This window comes from Melanerpes formicivorus, unplaced genomic scaffold, assembly GCF_026170545.1.
Source record: "Melanerpes formicivorus ecotype bairdi unplaced genomic scaffold, bMelFor1.0.p_v2 SCAF_2, whole genome shotgun sequence".
Classification (NCBI taxonomy): domain Eukaryota; kingdom Metazoa; phylum Chordata; class Aves; order Piciformes; family Picidae; genus Melanerpes; species Melanerpes formicivorus.
The window spans coordinates 36,404,006-36,423,429 of NW_027142354.1; the positions used below are offsets into that span (position 1 = coordinate 36,404,006).

Genomic DNA, 19,424 nt, shown 5'->3' on the forward strand with positions numbered 1-19,424 from the left:
GCTTTTTATTATCTTTGACAGAGGTGGCCAGCTTCAGTTCCAGCTGGGCCTTAGCCTCCCTAATTTTATTCCTACATAATCTAACAGCTTCCTTGAACATACCTCGAGAAGCCTTCCCCTCCTTCCAAAGGTGATACAGCCTCCTCTTCCCCCTTAAATCCTCCAGGAGCTGCTTGCTCATCCAGGCCGGTCGCCTTCCCCGCCGGCTTGCCTTCCGGCACGTGGGAACCGCCAATTCCTGTGCCTTCAAGAGCTCCTGTTTGAAGTAGGTCCAACCCTCCTGAACCCCTTGGTTCATGAGGGCTGGTACCCAGGGGACTTTGCAGACAAGTTTTTTAAATAGGCTGAAGTTCGCCCTTCGGAAGTCCAAGGTGAAGGTTCTGTTGGTGCTCCTCCCTATCTCCCTGCATATTGAAAACGTCACTATCTCGTGGTCACTGCACCCTAGGCAGCCTCCCACGATCACGTCTCCCACCAGCCCTTCCCTATTGGAGAACAGCAGGTCAAGCAGAGCCTGTCCTCTGGTAGGCTCGCTTAACAGCTGTGTTAGGAAGCAGTCCTCCATTCGCTCCAGGATGTAGTTGTAGATGGCAATGAGGTCTCCCCTGAGCCTCCTCTTCTCCAGGCTAAACAACCCCAGCTCCTTCAGCCTCTCCTCATAGGGCTTGTGTTCCAGGCCCCTCACCAGTTTCATCACCCTTCTCTGGACATGTTCCAGTACCTCAACATCTCCCTTGAATTGAGTGGCCCAGAATGGGACGCAGTACTCAAGGTGTGGCCTAACCAGTGCTGAGTACAGGGGCACAATGACCTCCATGCTCCTGCTGGCCACACTATTTCTGATGCAGGCCAGGACACCATTTGCCTTCTTGGCCACCTTGGCACACTGCTGGCTCATGTTCAGCCTGCTGCCAACCGGTACCCCTAGGTCCCTTTCTGCCTGGCTGCTCTCCAGCCACTCCATCCCCAGCCTATAGTGCTGCTTTGGGTTGTTGTGGCCAAAGTGCACAACCCAGCACTTAGCCTTATAAATCTCATCCCATTGGCCTCTGCCCACCCATCCAGCCTGTCAAGGTCCCTCTGCAGAGCCTTCCTACCCTCTAAGAGATCAACACCTGTTCCTAACTTGGTGTCATCTGCAAACTTACTGATGATGGACTCAATCCCCTCATCCAGATCATCAACAAAGATACTGAACAGGACAGGGCCCAGCACTGATCCCTGGGGGACACCACTAGTGACTGGCTGCCAACTGGATGTGGCACCATTCACCACCACTCTCTGGGCTTGGCCCTCCAGCCAGTTCTTGACTCATTTCAGAGTGAATCTGTCCAAGCCACAAGCTGCCAGCTTCTCCAGCAGTTTGTTGTGGCAGACAGTGTCAAAGGCTTTGCTGAAGTCCAGGTAGACTACATCCATAGCCTTCCCCACAGGTGGGTAACCTGATTGTAAAAGGAGATCAGGTTGGTCAGGCAGGACCTGCCCCTCCTAAATCCATGCTGGCTAGGCCTGATCCCTTGGCCATCCTGTAAGTGCTGTGTGATTGCACTCAAGATGACCTGTTCCATAACCTTGCCTGGCACTGAGGTCAGGCTGACAGGTCTGTAATTCCCTGGCTCATCCAGCTGGCCCTTCTTGTGGATGGGCATCACATTGGCCAGCTTCCAGTCATCTGGAACCTCTCCAGTGAGCCAGGACTGTTGATAAATGATGGAGCGTGGCTTGGCCAGCTCATCTGCCAGCTCTCTCAGTACCCTAGGATGGATCCCATCTGGTCCCACAGACTTGTGAGGATCCATGTGTCTCAGCAGGTCCCATACTGCTTCCTCCTGGATTACAGGGGGACTATACTGGTCCCTGGCTCCACCTGACAATTCAGGAGGCCACTTGTCCTGAAGACAACCTGTCCCACTATTGAAGATTGAGACAAAGACGGGATTAAGTACCTCTGCCTTTTCCTCATCTTTTGTTACTATACTCCCCTCTGCATCCAATAAAAAGTGGAGGTTGTCCTTGCCTCTTCTTTTGCCAGTAATACATTTATAGAAACATTTTTTATTCTCCTTTACAGCAGTGGCCAGGCTAAGTTCTAAATGGGCTTTTGCCTCTCTAATTTTTTTCCTGCATGACCTAGCAATATCCTTGAAATGTCCAGCTGTCTCCCTCATCCGCTCGTCTTCCAGCACATTGGGACAGCCTGTTCCTGTGCCTTCAAGAGTTCTTTCTTGAAGTAGGTCCAGCCTTCCTGAACACCTTTGTTTTTAAGGGCTGCTCCCCAAGGAACTTTCCAAGTTAGTTCCTTAAATAAGCTGAAGTCTGCCCTTTGGAAGTCCAGTGTGGAGATTTTGTTGATGCCCCTCCTGGTTTCACCAAATACTGAAAACTCAATTATTCATGGTTACTGGACCCCAGACAGCCTCTGACCACCACATCTCCCACCAGCCCTTCTCTATTTTTAAACAGCAGGTCAAGCAGGCCTGCACCCCTGGTAGGCTCACGTAACAGCTGGAATAAGAAGCCATCCTCCACACACACTCTAGGAACTTTCTAGACTGCCTCTTCTCTGCAGTGTTAAATTCCCATCAGATGTCTGGCAGGCTAAAGTCACCCACAAGAACAAGGGCAAGTGATCTTGAGGCAGCCTCGAGCTGCTTAAAGAATAATGAATCAACCGCTTCTTCCTAGTTGGGTGGTCTATAACAGACAGCAACCATGATGTCAGCCTAGTTGGCCTTCCCCCTAATTCTTACCCATAGGGACTCAACCTGATCATCCTTAATCTCTACTTCCATGACATCCAGAGCCTCCCTAATATACAGGGCCATTCCTCCACCCCTTCTGTCTCACCTGTCTCTCCTGAAGAGTTTGTAGCCATTGATTACAGCACTCCAGTTGTGTGAGTCATCCTACCAAGTTTCTGTGATGGCAACGACATCATAGTTTTCCTCTTGTACCAAGGCTGCCAGCTCTTCTTATTTGTTACCCATACTGCGTGCATTAGTGTACATATACTTCAGCTGGACTGCTGGTTTCACGCCTATCTCTGGCTTACCATCCTCAGCCTCCACTGATTAATCTACAGTACTGATGTGTTCAATCCCCTCCCCCTTCAAGCCTAGTTTAAAGCCCTTTCAACAAGTCCCAGCAGCTCGTGTGCCAGGATCTTCCTCCCCCTCTGAGACAGATGTACCCCATCTGTTGTTAGCAGACCCGGAGCTGCATGAAATTCCCCAAGATTAAAGAACCCAGAATGTTGTTTGTGGCATCAGCCTCTGAGCCACTTGTTAATCAGGCATCATTTCCTACAGTTTACTCACCTGATTCTCAATCATTTCCCAGGTGTGTTGTGCTGCTATTGCTTTTGCATCCTTCTTTTTTTTCCCAGTACCTTCACCATATTCCACATTGTCTATTTTAACCACGACTGTGAACCTGCAATAAAGGAATTTTTGTTAAAACATTCTTACATTTTGTCTCATACATACTTTACCTTCTCAGATTCAACTTTCTCCTTATTACCTACAAAGCACTAAGTTAACTGTGGAGGTATTTAACTGTTCACATGATTTTGTTATACCTAACTTGATTATCGTAATTCTTTAGTAGAATTGTTTTTACATGTTTCTTTCCCAGTCACAAATGCAGGTACTTTATTAGTCCTAACAGTATTTTACAAAGCTTAACTGCTTTTTAACAGCAGAAATAATGTTTTTCAGAAGGAAACAATGCATAAAGTCAGCATTGTTACAGGCAAAGGTATGAAGCCCTAAGACCAGGATACATCTCATCATTGCAGAACTATATGGAAAGAGCAGTTAATCTTGATTTCAAAGCTACACACTTTTGATACACTGGTACATATGCTATTTAGCAAGTGCAAAAAAAGCATCTAGTGCTTCATGAGACATGAATTCAAAGGCAGTCGTCCCAGGAAACAAATGAAAAAGCCAGTCCAGTCCTTCCAGCCTCAATCACTGATCCCTTCCACCTCTGTTGCACAACTGTGCACACACTGCTTCACATACAGCAGCTCCATGAAAAAGGGGACTGATGCAGTCCAGGACTGAGTCTGCCTGGGATGGAGTTAACTTTCTTCACAACAGCTGGTATGGTGCTGTGTTGAGGATCCAGTACTAAAACAGTTTTGATAACATAGTAATGCTTTACCTATTGCTCAGCAGTGTTTGCACAGGTAGGAAGAGGATATGTGAGAAGTTGGGAAAAGACTCGAAGATCATTAAATCCAACCATTCTCTAACTCAACTAAGTCTGGTACTAAACCATGTCCCTCAAGAAGGAGGAAGAGAGACACGTGGTTATATTGTTTGTTTTCCCAAGTAATCATTACACATGATGAAGCTCAGCTTTCCTGGACATGGCTAAACATCTCCCTGATGATGGGAAATAGTGATCAAATTCCTTAATTTGCTTTAGTTGCATGTATAGCTTTGCTTCACTTATGAAACTGTCGTTATCTCAATCCGCAAGTTTTTTCCCCTTTCACCCTTCCGGTTCCAGCACTCACTACTGCCTGCGGTCAACCCACCAAGATGACTTAATTCTTACCCAGATCTTACTTGTCCTGCAGCTGCAAAATCCCTAATGTTTCTGCTACCACCTAAGCAAAAAAGGCAACAGAGGAGAAAACAACAAGACTTCTGCTTTTGGCAGCAGCATAGATTTGCACCGAGTTCAAGTGACAATTACTATAACTTTGAGGTATATCTATACTTTATTCAGATTGCAGCATAGCATACAGATGAACAAGCTCATGTCAACAAGACAGAGTCACACCAAAGAAACAATCTAGGTATAACACCATGAGTTTCCCTGTGGGACAAATTGTCTCAAGTAGTGGAATGACTTCAGGAAATCACCTTTTTTAATCATTCCATACATCTCTTTAATTAAACGTTAGGGTGAAAAATATGCAGAATAATGTTTGCAGTCACTGAATAAGCAAGCCTCACCAAGAGATCTTAAGGAGGCAAATAGTAAGACAAGGCCCACCATGGTGTGCCACATACTCTACACACAGGAAACAGCATACCAAAAAAGAAAAAAGCATGAAAGGAAGACCATTCCTTGGGAAATAGTTTGTTAGCCAGCCCATATCTACATGCTGAATACTACTCAGGCTATGACTTTGCATCCAAAATTCACTGTTTTATTTAAGCATCCTGTGGAAATCTGCAATTTGAGTCTCAATGACTCATGAGTTCATTATCTGAATTGAGGATTACCTGAGTGAGTGTAACATGAGTTGGTCCACGATGTACAGTCATATTTATCCATGACAGACTGTAAGTTAGCAAGCATTGCCCAGACTTGTTGGGTTTAGGCAGGACTGGCCTGGTTGTTCACACATTGCATTCATAACCCAAAAAAACCCTCACTGCTACTCAGTACTGAGACAGCCTGGGCTTTCCCAACCTTCTTATATGGTGTTCAACACAGACCCTACTAGACATTGCAGTGGAAGCAGCTGCAGCACTAACCCCGGGATAGGACTACTGAGATGACAGGAGTCACTCTATCATTCTTCAGACAGCTGCAGGAGGACTTGTGAGGTAGGACAGAGCACAGGAGAGGTAGGAAGCCAGCTCTGGACCAGCAGTGGCTAATGCATTCCATTAGCAGGCAGAGCACCAGGAAAGAGCACCACACTGGGCCTGAAGGAGTTTTACAACATCTGTTGTTACAGCCAGACACTGCACATTGTACTCCTATTATCTAGGGTTTTCCTAGTTACCACTGTCCCATCTCACATCACCTACAAATACAAGAGAATGGGTTGAATTATACTTGTGAATATGGTAGAGCACACAGAAAAAAAAAAAAAAACAGTAAAGAAATAAATTAGAAATGTATGCAAATTGTTAGTCCCATGCCTTCCCTTTTGAAGCACGAAGACATAGCTCTCTGTGTGTGCATGTGTGTGTGACCACTGTGGTAAGGCTTGTAAGACCACAGGCCATTACTGTGGCAAGGCTTACTGGTTTGAATTACATGAGCCACATGGGGAAAAAATTAAGGTAACTAATTAACACTGGAAACCCAGATAATAATTATTAATTTATTCTGAGGCTATGGATACATCTAAGAAGTCTGTACAGACAGTGCTGGCTAGCAAAATGGAAGGCATTAAAAGTAACAGTATTTATTAGCATATGGATTGTTTTCATACAAACTAGTGAAAATAATGTAACGTTACATATCACACAAGGAAACATCATAGATCTTGAGTATCTATAGTCTCTTACAAGGGAAAAAGTTAGCAAAAATATATGCTTGTGTTAAAAAAAAATACATATTCTATGTATCACCTGTAATTGAAAGGAAAACAGCTTAAGCAAAAGACCCTTCTCTTGGAACAGATACTAAAAGAATTACACAAAAGCCATGTTGCTACTCAGTCTGTATATATCCAGCTTTTACAGTTGGAAATCAACAACATAAATTGCAAATAATTTCCATGCTTTGCAAAACTAAATAAAAATCAAAGCTCTTAAGTATAGATCAGAAACTGAAATATTTGCCACAACCCACCCTATGTCTCATGAGGTATCATGGCAGATGCATAACATACATGCAACAGAGTTACCAGGAACTAGTGCATTGCTGTTCCTTTCAAAGGAAAAAAAAAAATAAAAAGGAAAAATTAAAAAAAAAAAAAAAAAGAGATAAAAAAGGAAAAAAAATAAGGGGGGGGGGGGGGAAGAAAAAAGGACACCTACTCTGAAGTTTTCTGTTCAAACCCTGTCACATGACATCCTCCCCACCTCCTACTCAGTTAATGGTTTCAGACAGGTCTCCTGCCACATATACACTTTCAGTAAATTAACTTTTATGTCTGCAAGCTGTACTTAGTCCAGTCATTGAAGGAAGAGTCCTGATGTTTATTGACATGCACAGTGAACTTACTCAGGATCATGAGATGGACCAGACTTCCTTACGTCATCATATTTCAGTGAAAAGTTATTCCTTTGACAGTAACTGTTGAGTTTCCCCATATATTCACGTTCCATTTTGACACGATCTCAAGGAGGCTCTGCAAAGCAACGTTCAAAGATAGGTCTGTGCCTCCAAGCATAGTGTATAGACAGCCCCTAATCCCGGCAGATCACTGCTGTGTTATCAAATAGAAGAGTGGTGCCAGAAACATAAAGCCCACAGACAACTAATTCTAATCTCGAATTCAAGCGGTTGATCCGCAACTGTTTTTGAAAACTTACTGCATCAGAATAACAGATGTAGAAAGCACTAACTTTAAAAAAAAAAAAAGATTAAAACGGATTTCTTAGCAGGAAAAGGCTGAATCATTCATCGATTCAAGTGGGGGGGAGGGGAAGGCGGAAATCAGTACCGTTTCTCCAGACAAAGATAGGATCTATCCCTTCAGAGGAGCCAAGAGACTTTTGAACACTCCCTTCCATGTTCAGTGGCACGTACCCAAGATGAATCCAGGCTCCCAGTCGCGAAGCAGCCCGCAGGCAGCCACTGAACGCCGCTGGGGATGAGGTGCGGGCAGCCGGCCTTAGCGGGACCAGGCGGACCCCCCTGCCCTCCCCGTTATTACCTCCGGGCCGCGGCAAACACCCCGAGCACCCAGGAGCTCCTGCAGCCCGCGCAGCACAGTGGAGGCTCGCTGATGCCCACCCAGTTTCGTTTCCCGCAGCACCGCCCACCTCAGCTGGAAGCGAAACCGAAAGCGCGGGAGCCAGGACCGAAAGCGGTCCTGCGGCAGCAGGGCGGGCGACGGGTGAGGATATGACCTCGCAGAGCGGTGAGCAGGCCCGTTCTAGGCTGCATGGCAGCGGGGCTCTGCCGCCTAAACTCCGCTCAACGCCGCGTGCAGCGCTGGAAATGAGGGCCGCAAGAGAAATGGGCTGCTTCCCAAAGGTGACTCATGCACCAGTACTATTCCCTTACACGCCTTTTCCCCTGACTAGCCGTTCCCTTTGCCTGCTACAAATGATACAAGGCAGCTACAGTAGCTCATCTATACAGGTAGAACCCAGATCCCTCATGATTTTCCCAAATAGCCATTTCCCTCCCTGACTGGTTAGTCAATACTCATATCCATTATGAAGTCTGACAGAATAAACCACAATTCAAAATGTTTGTAGTATTCATACCAGTGTTCCTACCCTGCAATACTACAAGCAGTGGTCTCAACTGCATCAGCTTCCCCTCCACAAAAAAAATCCAAAACAAAACAAAAATTCCAAAGCACAGTTGAAGCATGTTACAAAATATATTTCCTTTTATACATTACAAATTTTTAATTCAGTTACTATCATTTTGGTTGGACATTACTGTATTGCATTGTATTAATTCACTGCATCCCATTTTACTGCAATCTCTTTTTCCTCACCCCCTAAACACCTTCCAATTCTGCATCTGTGGAAGCTCTTCAATGAGGTAATCAGTAAGCACAAGTCATTCCAGATGAAGCTGTACCATTCATGTAAGTTAAGAAAATAATTAATATTGAGCATATTTTGGAACATACAAAGGTGGTCTTCGGCATTTTAGAGACCACACCAAAGTGCACATACTGAATATGCTAGAAGTGGCCTTATCTGCCAACCATGGGGTTCATAAAAATACAACAGGGTAAATGGCTGGCTGAAGTTAAATAATCTTGCAGTGTCTTTTACAAGTATACATAAAAGCACATTTTACAATTGTATTCTTACTCTGTAGTAAACATGACAATGAGAAAAAGTGCAAGTAAGTTTTAAATATAATCCATGGTTTCTGTATCTCAAAGCTCCTAGTAAATATATATATATATATACACACACACATACATATATTATACAATCTTTTAAGACTTTTATTATGACCTATTTAGCCAACTGTGAAACTGAGCACTAAGATTCTTTTCAAATAAATATTCCTTTTCTGAAAGGTGCACATTTCAAAGAATCCACTGTTCACCCTCTGGAACACAGGGGTGTGGTGAACAGATGCCATCATCTGAAGTGCAAAGAATCCTAGAAATCCACCTAGTTTTAATCACTTCTCTGTATAAATGTTCAAACCAAGTAATTCAATAGTTAGGTCTGAGTAAAATCCACATGTCTAATGCTTTTTCCATGTTATCAATGACAGTGGCATATGTTGTTTCAAGTCACCTAGAGCAATTTTATCAAAACTTTTCCTATTTCCTTAACTACAGGATGCTTATCTATGCCCATTTCGTCTCAGAATCCCTCCCTCTCCTGAAATGTCTGCTTTCACTTGTTTTACTTGCCACACTCCAAGCTGTTCATCACAAGGGATTTTGGTTGGTTGGTTGTTGTTTGGTTTTTGTTTTGTTGGTGTTGCCTTATGTGTGATCCAACATCTATTATTGGAAAAAGGGATTGCTATCAGAACTCGAAGTGAAATTCCATTTTCTATAGTAAGACAAGAAGTTTCCCCAGTTCTGTGAATTGCATTTTGAGTGTCTAATCAATACTAGCAGCATTAACAGAAATCAAATCAACAAAATTTGCTGGCTGATAACAAAACAAAAAAAAAAAGTACAGTGTTTATCAAAATATGGTGCCAAAGAACAAGAACAGTACTTGAGCAATCAAGCCTGATGTTAAATTTTACACTGAGGAAAATTGTTGATTCTGAAACAACACACACTGTAAAACCTTCCTCTTGTGCCTTTCAGACCATTACCCTAATGCTTTTTGGATTCATTTGCTCTTGACAGTACTGACCTTTTGAACTTACTACATTCAAATCACAGGATCATAGGATGTCAGGGGTTGGAAGGGACCCAAAGAGATCATCTAGTCCAACCCCCCTGCCAGAGCAGGATCATACAATCTATCTCAGGTCACAGAGGAATGCATCCAGACAAGCCTTGAAAGTCTCCAGAGAAGGAGACACCACAACCCTGCTGGGGAGCCTCCTCCAGTGGTCTGTGACTCTTACAGTAAAGAAGTTCCCCCTTGTGTTGAGGTAGAAACTTCTGTATTGCAGCTTACATCCATTGCTCCTTGTCCTATCACAGGAAGCAAGTGAGAAGAGCCTGCCCCCTCCCTCCTGACATCCAGCTCTCAGATATTTACACACACTTATTAAATCCCCTCTAAGTCTTCTCTTCTCCAGACTAAAAAGCCTCAAGTCACTCAGCCTCTCCTCATAAGGCACATGCTCCAGTCCCCTAATCATCCTCATTGTCCTCTGCTGGACCCTCTCCAGAAGATCCCTGACCCTCTTAAACTGGGGAGCCCAAAACTGAATACAGTACTCAAGATGAGGTCTCACCAGGGCAGAATAGAGGGGGAGGAGAACCTCCCTCGATCTGCTGGACACACTCTTAATACACTCCAGTATCCCATTAGCCTTCCTGGACAGCAGGGCACATTGCTGTCCCATGGATAACTTGTTATCCACCAGGACTCCCAGGTCCCTCTCCACAGGGCTGCTCTCCAGCAGATCACCTCCCAAGCTGTACTGGTGCAGTTTATTATTCCTCCCCAGGTGCAGGACTCTGCACTTGTCCTAGTTGAACCTCATTTGGTTCCTTCTCTGCCCAGCTCTCCAGTCTGTCCAAGTCTCGTTGGATGGCCACAGAGTCTTCAGCTGTATCAGCCAAGCCTCACAGTTTGGTGTCACCAGCAAACTTGCTGAGCAGACACTCTGTTCCTTCATCAACGTCATTGATGCAGATGTTGAACAGCACTGGTCCCAACACTGATCCCTGGGGGACTCCACTAGTTACAGCTCTCCAGCTGGACTTGGCACCACTGATCACCACTCTTTGAACTCTATCTTGTAACCAGTTCCTAATCCACCTCATTGTCTGCTCTTCCATCCCACACTTCCTGAGCTTGCTAGGATGTCATGGGAGATGGCGTCAAAGGCCCTGCTAAGGTCAAGGTAGACCACATCCACTGGTCTCCCTGACTCTACCCATTCAGTTATGGCATCATAGAATGCTATCAGGTTAGTCAAGCAGGATTACCCCTTGGTGAATCCAGGCTGACTACTCCTGATAATCTTCTCTTTCAAGTGCCTTGAGATGCCCTCCAGGGGAACCCACTCCATCACTTTTCCAGGGATGGATATGAGGCTGACTGGTCGATAGTTCCCCGGAACATATTTTTTGCCCTATTTGAAGACTGGAGTGACATCAGCTTTCCTCCAGTTCTCAGGCACCTCTCCTGTCTGCCATGATTTGGCAAAAATGAAGAGTGGCAGAGCAATAACATCAGCCAGCTCTCTCAGCACTCTTGGATGCATCTCATCATGGCCCATGGACTTGTGAATTCAGTCTGTGTAACTAGTCCTTAACCCAGTCTTCACTGACCAGTGGGGAGCATTCTCTCCTCCAGGCTTCCCCTCCTTCATCCAGGGCCTGAAGTGTATAGGGCAGTTCAGTCTTAAATGTAAAGACTGAAGCAAAGGCAGCATTCAGCAACTCTGCCTTGTCTGCATCCTCAGCTACCAGGGCTGCCTCATCATTCAGCAGTGGCTCCAAACATCAGTTCCCCAAATACAGAAGTATTTATAGTGGAGTCATTGACTTTATCACACACAAATTATCCAGGTGCTCTGGAATAGACTGTGGCTCGCTTTGCCCGCAAATGACTCTGCAGGACACGCTCCAGAAGGCAACAGTGGAGTCGGGCAAGTCGTCGTGCCGACGCCGAACTGAACCGCAAACATTGCAGGCCTGTCCTCCCCTGCCTCTGCTGTGCAGGTCTCTTTTCAAAAGCGCCCGGTCGAAGACCGCTCCGGTGTACAAACCTACCAAGCTGCATGAGCCTCTAGGGGCCCCGCATCGACATCGTGAAAAGACAGGCAACGTGTTTAAAGGGTTTTTAAGGGCTCACTAGAGACAGCAGCCTTGGTCATGACAGCGACAAAACGGCCAACCCCAGGAATGGCACCGGGAGCGGAATTGCCGCCGGGAGGAGAGAGTAGAGGCGGTGACAGGGTCAAGGATGAGGATGCGGGACAGAAGCGGACAGAAAAACCGCGGAGCCCGGCGTACCCCTGCTCGCGGGGGGAAACGCTGCGGGGGGAAACCCTGTGACGCTAAAGCTATTCCCTGGCAGCTTGTCAACAGGTATTTTTAAAGCAGATGCTAGCTCTCGGCTGTCTCAGAAAGTATTCCTTAATAGAGAAAGGATTTTAAAAAAACAACCAACTAACCAATAAACCAAAACCACAAAAACCCTCAACACAAACAAAAACCTATAAAAAACAGAAAACGAAACCCACACCCACCGCCACTTTCGGTACGCTATACCGCCACTTTTCACACCCCCCGCTCCTTCTCACCCCTCCCTCCTCAGACAGTTGCCTTCTCCCCGGCTCGGCTGCACCTGCTACCGCCACAGCTCCCGTTTCCCTTCCCGCTGCCGCATCGCTCCCCATGACCGGCACGCCGAGAGACGCGCCGAGACACTTGCGGCACCAGGGACACGAGAGTTCCTCCCACGGCCCTTCTCCCCAGCCCCACCAGGATTCGAGCAGGGTCCACGGCTCAGAGCCCTGAGAGCCTAGAACCCTTCCCTTCCGACAAGTGCAGCGAGCTTCACAGCATACGGAATGACAGCCAGCGGGACCGCGACGCAGCAGCCCGCGGCCCACTGAAACCCCGCCCAGCGCCGGCGAAAGGCGGGGCTTCGCTATACCCGAGCCGGGCAGCTCTAACAGCGGTTGGGGTGTTCCCCTCCGCCCTCCTGGCTCGGCCGTTAGAGCAGGGCGGCTCTCGCGAGAGGCGGCGCCATGGGGGTGCACGGCATCAAGGCGGTGTTCTTCGACTTGGACAACACGCTGATCGACACGGCGGCGGCTGGGCGGCGTGCCATTGAGGAGGTACTGCCCTTGTCCCTTCACGGTCCTGCGGCCACGCTCTCTCATGGGCTTGCGGCCGTGGCGCCGCACGTCTCCCGCTCCCCTCCCCGTCGGCCGCGGTGCCACCTGGCTGGCCCTGACACGCAGCCGGAAGCTCCTCGGGGGCCGGTAACAGGCGCGGCGCGCTGCTGGGAGCGAGGGGCTGGGAGGTGCGGCGGCGAGCGCCGTGCGTGTAGCGCGCTGATGAGGGGCCTTTGTCTGTTGAAGGTGATCAATACCCTGCAGTCAAAGCACCATTACTCGGAGGGACAAGCGCGTGTCATTTGTGATAAGGTCCAGGCCAAGCTTCTCAAGGAGTGTCACGATCCCGCCAAGATATGCATCACCGACCTGCGGATTTCGCACTGGGAGGAGGCGATCCAAGAGACGATCGGGGGGGAGGTGAACCGAAACCTGGCCGCCGAGTGCTATTTCCTGTGGAAAACGACCCGGCTCCAGCACCTCACCCTGGCTGAGGACACGCGGAGCATGCTCACCGAGCTGCGGAAAGGGGTCCGCTTGCTACTCCTAACTAACGGTGACAAACAGACACAGAGGGAGAAAATCGAAGCGTGTGCCTGTCAGCCCTACTTCGATGCCATCGTTGTGGGAGGAGAGCAGAAAGAAGAGAAGCCTGCACCATCCATATTTCATTACTGTTGTGATCTCCTGGGGGTGCAGCCCGCGGAGTGTGTTATGGTTGGTGACTCTCTAGATACAGATATTCAAGGAGGCCTGAATGCTGGCTTAAAAGCAACTGTCTGGTTAAACAAAGCAATGACTACCCCAGTAGATACCTCCCCAGTACCTCATTATATTATTTCTTCTGTTCTGGATCTTCCAGCAGTTTTACAGAAGATGGGGCACAAAATGAATACTAAGTTAGGATCTGACCATATGGCTAGTAATAATGAAGCACATTGATGATTACAACATACAGTCAGAGACATGCTGAGCTACTATGTGACTCATGCTGTTTTAAAAAATATGACTAGGATTTTGAGCTCCTGTAAGGCATGCTTTCTTATACAGCAGATGGATGAATGAGAACACAGTTGTCAGTGACAGCAGGATAGAACCAAAGAATTAGATTAATCTCAAAGATAAAAATGCAGTTACTTCAAAACAACTGCCACTGGAAATCACTTTGACAGACTGTGGCTGAAGTCTATCTGTCTCTAACCTAAGTTGCCAGTCTCTTGTTTTATAGTGGAAAAGAAAATTTGAATGCTTTGATCCTTCACATGATATGCTGATTTGTAGCAGAAGCTTCAGTTCAGACCTTGTTTGCAGTGTGTAAAAGAAGGTGAGAAAGTGTGGTACAATCTGGTAAATATTCACAGTTGATCTGCAGCTTAGCTCAGGAACTGGAGTGAGTTTTGCTATTTCTAAACCCAGAATTTATTGACAGCATTAATTATGTATCAGGCCATTAGAAAAAGTCCTACCTTTGCTCTTTTTTTCAAGTTTTCAGGTTTCGGAGTTGTTGTTTTTTCAGACTTTGCAGTGACTTTTATGGAATATGTACCTCATGCCCAAAGTACTTCAATGTACAGCAGTTGTATTAGGGGACCATTTATCTGACAGACTTGATGGGTACGTTTTTACCTGATCTTGGTGCTTATGCAGATATGCAGTATACTTGTAATTCAAACTACGGTTTTTGTTGGAATGTAATTGGCAAAATGGATATTTTCAATGGGCTTTTTACTGTAGTGTCAGACTCTTTAAAAGCTGATATTATTCTGTCTGATTTTACTAGTGAATTTTGCTCAGACTTTTGGGAGAAAGTGTTCTTAGTCTTTGCTCAGATGTATGGCTACTCAGAGTCAATTACAGGATCAGTGCCTTTTTTTTTCTTTTGACTGTTTTAATGGCACTGCTATAAAATTCCTCTATTTCCTATGTGTGCTTCATGTGATTTACTATGGAAAAAATAGGAGATAGCTGTTTTAAATGGCTTTCATGACTGTCTCCCAGGAAATCAGAAAATTATGTCATATGTATCATAGTACTGTGTACAGCTTTATGATGTTCTATTTCCGGTGTCATCTCCTGTGTTAAGTGCAAGAGGTGATACTAAAACACTAAAATGTCACTTTCTCAGATCATTATCTTAATATTTTTTTTCTCCTCTTCATATTATCATTGCATAGTGGAAAAGTATTGACATGTTAAATGGAAATGTAAACACATGTTGGAAAACCTGTGTTTTTCAAAATCTATTTGCTATCTATACATTGATCTGAATATCTGACCATATGTGAGCACTCACAGATCTTTTGAGAACAGGGATATTGAGCTGCTGGCAGAAGACTGTATGGCATGTGGGCAGCAATAAAAATCAGCAAAAAGTACAGAAACCTACCAGAAAATGGTTGTGTAGAATGAATCCTATGTACAAGAAAGGTTCCTTTGTCTCACTTGACATGAATGAGTTAATGTAATTAAATCTTATATAGGATTACAGATTCAGTTTAGAGGAGACTATAACTGGTCTGGCTTAAACTTGGCAAAGATTTTATGAGGTTGCATCAAAATATTGAGGAGGGGAGAAAAAAAATGCTCTTAGAAGTTTGAACCTCCTTTTATCCAGTTGTCCCTTAAAAGCAAAGCAGCACAAGTTCTTCGTATTATGTAGCCAAGACCTATGCAGCATCAGGCTCAGTAAAGAGAGCACAGGTAGACAATCTTTGTACTTTGAGGAAAAGGACATGGGCTAAAAATGATGAGATTACAGTGGTATATTAATTTGCCACATGTGCCATGAGCTGACTTGGCACACCTTTGTTACTGAATTAAGAGACCCAAGTTAAGATTTTACTTCAAATTTGGAAGAGCCATGAAAACAGTCACTGGTTTAGCTGATAAGTAAAGTATTGCTAATAGTGTTCCTTATAAGCAAGGATTGACAGGAAAACAGTAAAGATCATTGAACCTGTGAGGAATATTGCATAAAACCAGAAATGTATCCGAAAGGTTAGATGGATCCCTGAAAAGATGATGTATTTCAAGTAATCAGTTTTTAACCATATTGTCTGATCCAAACACAACAGCTTTGTGTAGAACAGCATTCCAAGGGAGCTGCAGTATAACTGTTTTTCACACAGCACCAGCATGATAGAATTTAGGTCAGAATGAGATTTCTGACACAGCTGAGCTTTGAAGTAACAAATAGCAATAATTCACAATTCTGTCTATGGGTTTGAAGGATACACACACACCCCATTTTTTCATGTAAGTTGAGGCTCATATTCTCTTGCTACTGCATCATTCTGAAGTGGGATGCTGAGCCTGCTTATTGTGTAAAGGATCTCTTGTTTTAGAAGAGACCACTCTGTTTTGCATGGGGCCAGCTGTTTTCTTAAATCTATGAATCTATGAAAAACTACTGTAGCTGAATGCTCAGGTGATGGTGTGGTCAATTGAGGCCACACCCAAGTGTATTTTTTTCCATTGCTGAGTACTACGTGGGATGTGACTACCAGTATTCAGACGGGGCAAAAGTGCTACGACACTTCTATAAAACAGGAAGAAACAATAGAAGGGATTTCTCTGTCTCGGGGTCTTCTTTGCAGCAGTTACCCAGTAACATGGATTAGGTATCTAAAGTATCAAAATAAATGTTTTTCTTGGATGGAGCTCTTGCAGAAAGCCTAATGAAAAATAATTGCGTTTAATGAAATATAAATGTAGCGATCGGATAATTTTCACATCAGCAGCAGGAGTAGATGAGTAAAACAGTCTCCATTCAGTTCCAGTTAAGTTCTAGTTTTGCTTAGTGTTATGCTCTATTAGCTAAATTGTCTAGTTTAAATTATATTGCCAAAACACAATAAAAAGAAAAAAAAAATTCCATTATATATATATATATTTTTAGGTTACCTTCTGATGTTCATCTACAATGACTTTGACTTTAGTGAAATTAACTGAAGCAACAATATCAACTGTATTTTAATTCTTGATTTTAAAACCCCCCGTGTACTAGTCTAATAAAAGTATTTTGTTTATAAAGCATTCAGCACTCTCTACTACTGTGGATAAGTATGTTTGTGTCCAGGTTTACAACAGAGGTTGAGAGTTCTGTTTGTTTTTTTATAAGAGCACAGAATTAGGCTTCAGAATCTGTGACCTCACATTTAGATGTGGTGCCTGGGTGTTATTTCCATAATTTCAAACAAAAAATGGAACATAATTATGTATTTATGAAGCTTCTTGGCCAGACTGTACATACCAAATTCCTAACTACAGTTTATTGCTGCTTGAACCTGTCTTGGCAAGCTGAATGCCAGCTCATATATGCCTACATGTCCTGGTGGCATGGCACTCACTGACTGCTGGAGCAGGATAAGAACAGACTGCAAAGCAATTAAGAAAAACAGAGTAATCTCAAGTCTATGGGGCTGTTTCACCAGGTCCGGGGTGCGCAAAGCCTTATCTGAGTTACATTGTTATACTCCTGTGAGAGGAGAGGAGGAGAGGATGAGAGGGTGTTCTTATGGCACTCTGGGCTGCTGGAAAGCAAGCTATTCTCAGATTTGCACTGGGCAATGGATTACATTGTCCATCTTCTGGAACTAAGGAGATAGAAATGGAAAGGTACTTAAAGAGACTCTAGATGAGGGTAGGCTGTTAAAATAAGTAAAGGACTCAGTGCCATCTTGCTGTCTGAAGCTGGACAGTGACATCCTCAGAAACAAGGACATTTTCTTACGCACCTGAAAAGCTTTAGCACAAAGTTGGAGTCTTTTTTGCACAGCAGATAAATGTTTTGCACAGCAGATAACTACCTTTCATTAGAATACTAAGTTAATGCAGAAAGATTAGATGTTTGGATGGGGTAACACCTAAAGGTTTTCCTGTTACCTGAATTACAGACAACAATCTCCTGTGCCCCAGCTAACCTGAACCACTTCTGTTTGTCTTTTTCTCTGATGCTTCTGTTGACTACACCAGCATGAGAACTTTGAAGTAATCTGATCCATCACATCAGTTTCTTCTATTCACATATGTAGTGATTCTTTTTTCAACTTTCAGCTCTAAATGTGAAGATTTGTAATTCCAGGTTATCTTAAGACCTTTAAATGAATTTTAAATCCTACCTCAGCGCAATACTAACAAAACCCATGATCTGGAAATAATTTAAAACACATTGAGAAGTACAACAAATAGAAACACAATGTATCTCTGCTGTATGTAGGGGTATACTGTTCTTTTGTGCACAGCTTTTACTATGAGCCTTGCAGTGGGATTGTCTCCATTATAGCTCACTTTCTAGATCACACTGTGCATGTACAAGAGACATAACAATGCAGAGATGATGTCAGCTGTGACTAAAGCAAAAACTACAACTTTCTGCCTATGTTGCAAGGGACCTAGATGCAGGATCACATTGCTCACTCCATATAGCATATTTTGACCTTTTATTCCACTTACTAAAAACAAGGTTGCATGAGAGCTGTTTGTTGAACAACCCTCAAATGCCAGGAAAAAAGATACATTTTTAAAAAAATATGAAATTAAATTATGATGCTAGTATATGGCATTTAAATTCCTGTGTTTCTGAAGGCAGCACCTAGCCAAAGACAAAATGTTACCATTTATATCAGTGAAACTTCACAAGGTTAAGTAAGATTTGTATGCTCATTTCTGTAAAATCACCTGCAAATGACTTCTGCCTTCCACCTCTCCTCCCTCAGCTAACTGATCTCCATCTTGGCAGCTGCATTTCCATATCTTTCCAAATCACAACTGTATCTAGTGTTTGGGACAAAGTTTACAGAAAAACACAATAAAAAGTAATGGAACAGAGACAGCTTTTGTAGCAAGATCATGTTAAGTACGTACATTTAGTACCAGCACCTTGGCAGCTGTGTGTTTCAAGCATATGACTGGGTTATGTTTGTTTCTTTTCTTCACAGAAACTCCCACTCATATCATGCAGACTAGGAAAAGTCAAGGTAAAAATGTGTGGGGAAAAAAAACCCTGTAAACAAACCCCTCTCTTAATCATCTATACATATCAAGGTTTATGAGGCAAGTTTGAAAAACCACATCTGAAATACTTCAAGTTTCAAAATCAATGGTTGTGATTAGTTGACTTAAGAAGTGAAAGCTGTGAGGAAAACAAAATACCACTCAGCATTTCAGCAGTTTCCCAGTGTCTGTCCAGTCCGTTCACCACTGGCTGTCACACTCAGAAAATCTGACTTCTTCATATTCAGGCAACCATACCTTACTAGACAACATGAAAGAAACTATGTCTGAAGCTGCAATTACATTTTAATATAAATTTTATATAAAATATGTGATGTACCCATTTTTTTTTCCCCTGTTGGTTGGGTTTTGGTTTAGTATTTTTTCCCCCCCGGAAATGTTTATTTTGCTACATCATCAAAATTACAAAAATGGAGGAAAATACTGTAAGATGTACCTGAGCATATACGACTGTGGTCATCTAAAAGCTATGTTTTGGACCAAGGATTTAGGAAATAGCACAAGCCCTATGAGGAGAGGCTGAGGGAGCTGGGGTTGCTTAGCCTGGAGAAGAGGATGCTCAGGGGAGACCT

General features: G+C 44.2%; 2 protein-coding genes across 5 annotated transcripts in view; one reads left to right on the forward strand and one right to left on the reverse strand.

Moving 5' to 3' along the window:
• EIF2AK2 (eukaryotic translation initiation factor 2 alpha kinase 2) overlaps nt 1-12,578 on the reverse strand; it is a 37,605-nt gene extending 25,027 nt beyond the window's left edge. Inside the window, exons 1-3 of one of the 4 annotated variants that reach the window (XM_068156352.1) lie at nt 12,565-12,578; nt 6,925-7,051; nt 3,318-3,432 (exon numbers count right to left, since the gene is read on the reverse strand). In XM_068156352.1, coding sequence (XP_068012453.1) covers nt 3,318-3,432; nt 6,925-7,028 — 219 coding nt within the window. In that variant the 5' untranslated portion in view covers nt 7,029-7,051; nt 12,565-12,578. Of the gene's footprint in view, nt 1-3,317; nt 3,433-6,924; nt 7,052-7,366; nt 7,387-7,452; nt 10,316-12,564 lie in introns of those variants that run through there. The other 3 variants (XM_068156343.1, XM_068156361.1, XM_068156367.1) reach the window with 3 other exon arrangements.
• Nucleotides 12,579-12,713: 135 nt separating this feature from the next.
• NANP (N-acetylneuraminic acid phosphatase) lies at nt 12,714-16,872 on the forward strand. The gene is made up of 2 exons (XM_068156410.1): nt 12,714-12,837; nt 13,084-16,872. Exons 1-2 carry the CDS (start codon nt 12,748-12,750, stop codon nt 13,777-13,779), a joined length of 786 nt encoding a protein of 261 aa, XP_068012511.1. The 5' UTR covers nt 12,714-12,747; the 3' UTR covers nt 13,780-16,872.
• The last annotated feature ends 2,552 nt before the right edge of the window (nt 16,873-19,424 follow it).

Bases quoted from the DNA above. Each gene is read 5' to 3' on its own strand.
- NANP (XM_068156410.1), top strand. From the start codon at position 12,748: ATGGGGGTGCACGGCATCAAGGCGGTGTTCTTCGACTTGGACAACACG. The intron at 12,838-13,083 runs GTACTGCCCTTG...TGTCTGTTGAAG, and splicing joins GGCGGCGTGCCATTGAGGAG to GTGATCAATACCCTGCAGTC.